The sequence below is a fragment of the Otolemur garnettii genome, unplaced genomic scaffold (assembly GCF_000181295.1).
Source record: "Otolemur garnettii isolate 467f Iridium unplaced genomic scaffold, OtoGar3 scaffold00179, whole genome shotgun sequence".
NCBI classification, from domain to species: Eukaryota; Metazoa; Chordata; class Mammalia; order Primates; family Galagidae; genus Otolemur; species Otolemur garnettii.
In genome coordinates, this window is record NW_003852574.1 from 742,245 (window position 1) to 744,695 (window position 2,451).

The window sequence follows — 2,451 nt, forward strand, 5'->3', positions numbered from 1 at the left end:
GCCTCTAGCAGTACTAACTGAGTTTACCACAAGGTTTGATTAGGAAGAAATACCAAAACATTGATATGTGCTGGCCCTTGGTAGTTCTGTGAAAATCCTAGATCAATTCTTTTGGTAACATTAATTTTCTGGCCAGTTTTTCCCCCTGTATTCTCAAGTTTAAGTGGTCAGCTGCTTTGCTTCTCTTTGCTATATTATCTGCGTTGGTTCCTTTTTGGGGGTTAGGGGGACAGAGTCACACTCTGTTGCCTTGGGTAAAGTGTCATGGTGTCAACAGCTCACAGAAACCTCAAACTCTTGGCCTCAAGTGATCCTCTTGCCTCAGCCTCCCAAGTAGCTGGGACTATAGATGTGCACCACAACACCTAGCTCGTTTAGTACAGATGGGGTCTTGCTTAGGCTGGTCTTGAACTGCTGAGCTCAAGTAATCTACCTACCTTGGCCTCCCAGAGTGCTAGAATTACATGCATGAGCCACTATGCCCAGCCACCAATGCTGGTTCAAATCTGAACTCTGCCTCACAGTATGATGTGGGGATTAATGACTATTACTGAGAGCTAGACTACCCCAAAATCAGCAGAGTATTCAGGCTTGTGAGCCTGGCATCTGGGTGGAGTGCTTCTACATGCAAGGATGTTGAGTGTATACACACATGTTGTCTACAGGGAGTATTTTATTTAGCCACTGCTCCAGGACACATTCTGGAAGTGGAAGGACATGCCTGGGTTAAAGGAGACCACCAGTTTCTGAACTGGGGCCTAGGCTGATCAGGCAGCCTGTCTCAGGGAAGGCGACAAGTACAGGTGGATTGTGGTAGCCACCACTCATCTGTAAAGGTCTCCCTGGGTCTGGAACCAGGGCTGAAGATGGTGTCTGAAGATATAGGAGGGATATGATGGGACCATTCTGTCACAAGGGGAAGCATCCAGAGAAGGCAGGCCCAGAGTAGAAGTATGAGTGAGCTAAGACTCAACCCTCAGACCTGGCATGGTGTTCCTGACTTCTCAGTCACTTGAGCATTCTGCAAAGGACTGAAAATTACCTAAAAAGGGAGCTGGGCTAGGAATGCCAGGACACTATCATCACTTTCCCAGGAAAGTCTAACCCCACAGAGCCAGAGGGGATTATTTACCTTGCCCCTGTCCTTCCCAATTCCCTACCCTAGGAAGCAAGAAGACAAAGATGGGGAGCAGGGAGCCATGGCTGGATGTCTGCCCCATGTGGCAATGATCACCCACCCCCCAAGGAAGGGCCTGAGGCTCAGGCCACATAGCTGAGAAGTAGTGAGGATAAATCACACACCCAGGCTGGCCTGCCTCTAGGCCAGGCCCCTTCTGCAGCCCACACAGCCTCCACAGAGCCCTACAGGCCCTCAGCAGCAGATGGTAGTCCCAGGCAGGCAGCAGTTATTTGGGACCAAGCCCTAAATCCCACCTACCTCCCCCTTGGGGTACCGATACCGGTACTTGTCCTGGTCCCGCAGGGCGAACTCCAACGGATAATGATCCTGAATTTCCTCGTAGGTCATTTCCTCACAGACACCCTAAGAAGATAGTGCAGTCATTACACCTCCCCTCCATGGGAGACTGGAGATCAGCCTTGGGGGGCAGGGTAGGGAGGCATCAGGCTGAAGAAACCAGGCTCACTAAGCAAAGGACCTTCCTAGCCTGAGGTTTGGAACTTCTCTGGGGAGAGCAGGCTGTCTAGGAACATTAAGCATGGGTGGCCCCTCATTTTTAAAAAGCTGCCAGAATTTACTTGTTCATTCATCCATCATCCATCCATGCAGTTTATGCCATAAAAGTAAACAGAAATGCTAACTATATACTTTTCTTATGTGTCTTTTCTGTGCTGAGGAAAGCAGCACTTGTGAGCATAGACCATTATGCAAACTATGAAGCAAAATTTCATTTTTGTCATTTGCAACATACACACATACACACCCCCATAGAGTTTCTTCTACAAATAACATTCAGGGAAAAAAAAAAGGAGAAAGAGAGCCAGGAAGAATATTGATTGAAAATACTTAAGTGGGGCTGGGTGCAGTGGCTCACACGTATAATCCCAGCACTCTGGAGGGCTGAGGCAGGTAGGATCACTTGAGCTCACAAGCTCAAGACCAGCCTGAGCCAGAGCAAGAGCCTGTCTCAATCTCTCTCTCTCTCTCTCTCTCTCTCAAGAGACAGAGTCTCCCTTTGTCATCCTTGGTAGAGTGTTGTAGCATCACAGCTCACAGCAACCTCTAGCTCTTGGACTTAGGTGATTCTCTTGCCTCAGCTTCTCAAGTAGCTGGGACTACAGGCACCGGCCACAACGCCTGGCTATGTTTTTGTTGCAGTTTGGCCGGAGCTGAGTTTAAACCCATCACCCTCAGTATACGGGGCCAGAGCCGGGTTCAAACTCATCACCCTCGGTATATGGGGCCGGTGCCCTACTCACTGAGCCATAGGC

The 2,451-nt window shown here is 49.3% G+C and overlaps 1 protein-coding gene across 1 annotated transcript in view; it reads right to left on the reverse strand.

Moving 5' to 3' along the window:
* The window catches only part of PFKFB4 (6-phosphofructo-2-kinase/fructose-2,6-biphosphatase 4), a 56,216-nt gene that overhangs the window by 6,332 nt on the left and 47,433 nt on the right, over positions 1-2,451 (reverse strand). Inside the window, exon 10 of the mRNA XM_023519515.1 lies at positions 1,439-1,543. Within this exon, the coding sequence (XP_023375283.1) occupies positions 1,439-1,543 (105 nt within the window). The remainder of the gene's footprint in view (positions 1-1,438; positions 1,544-2,451) is intronic.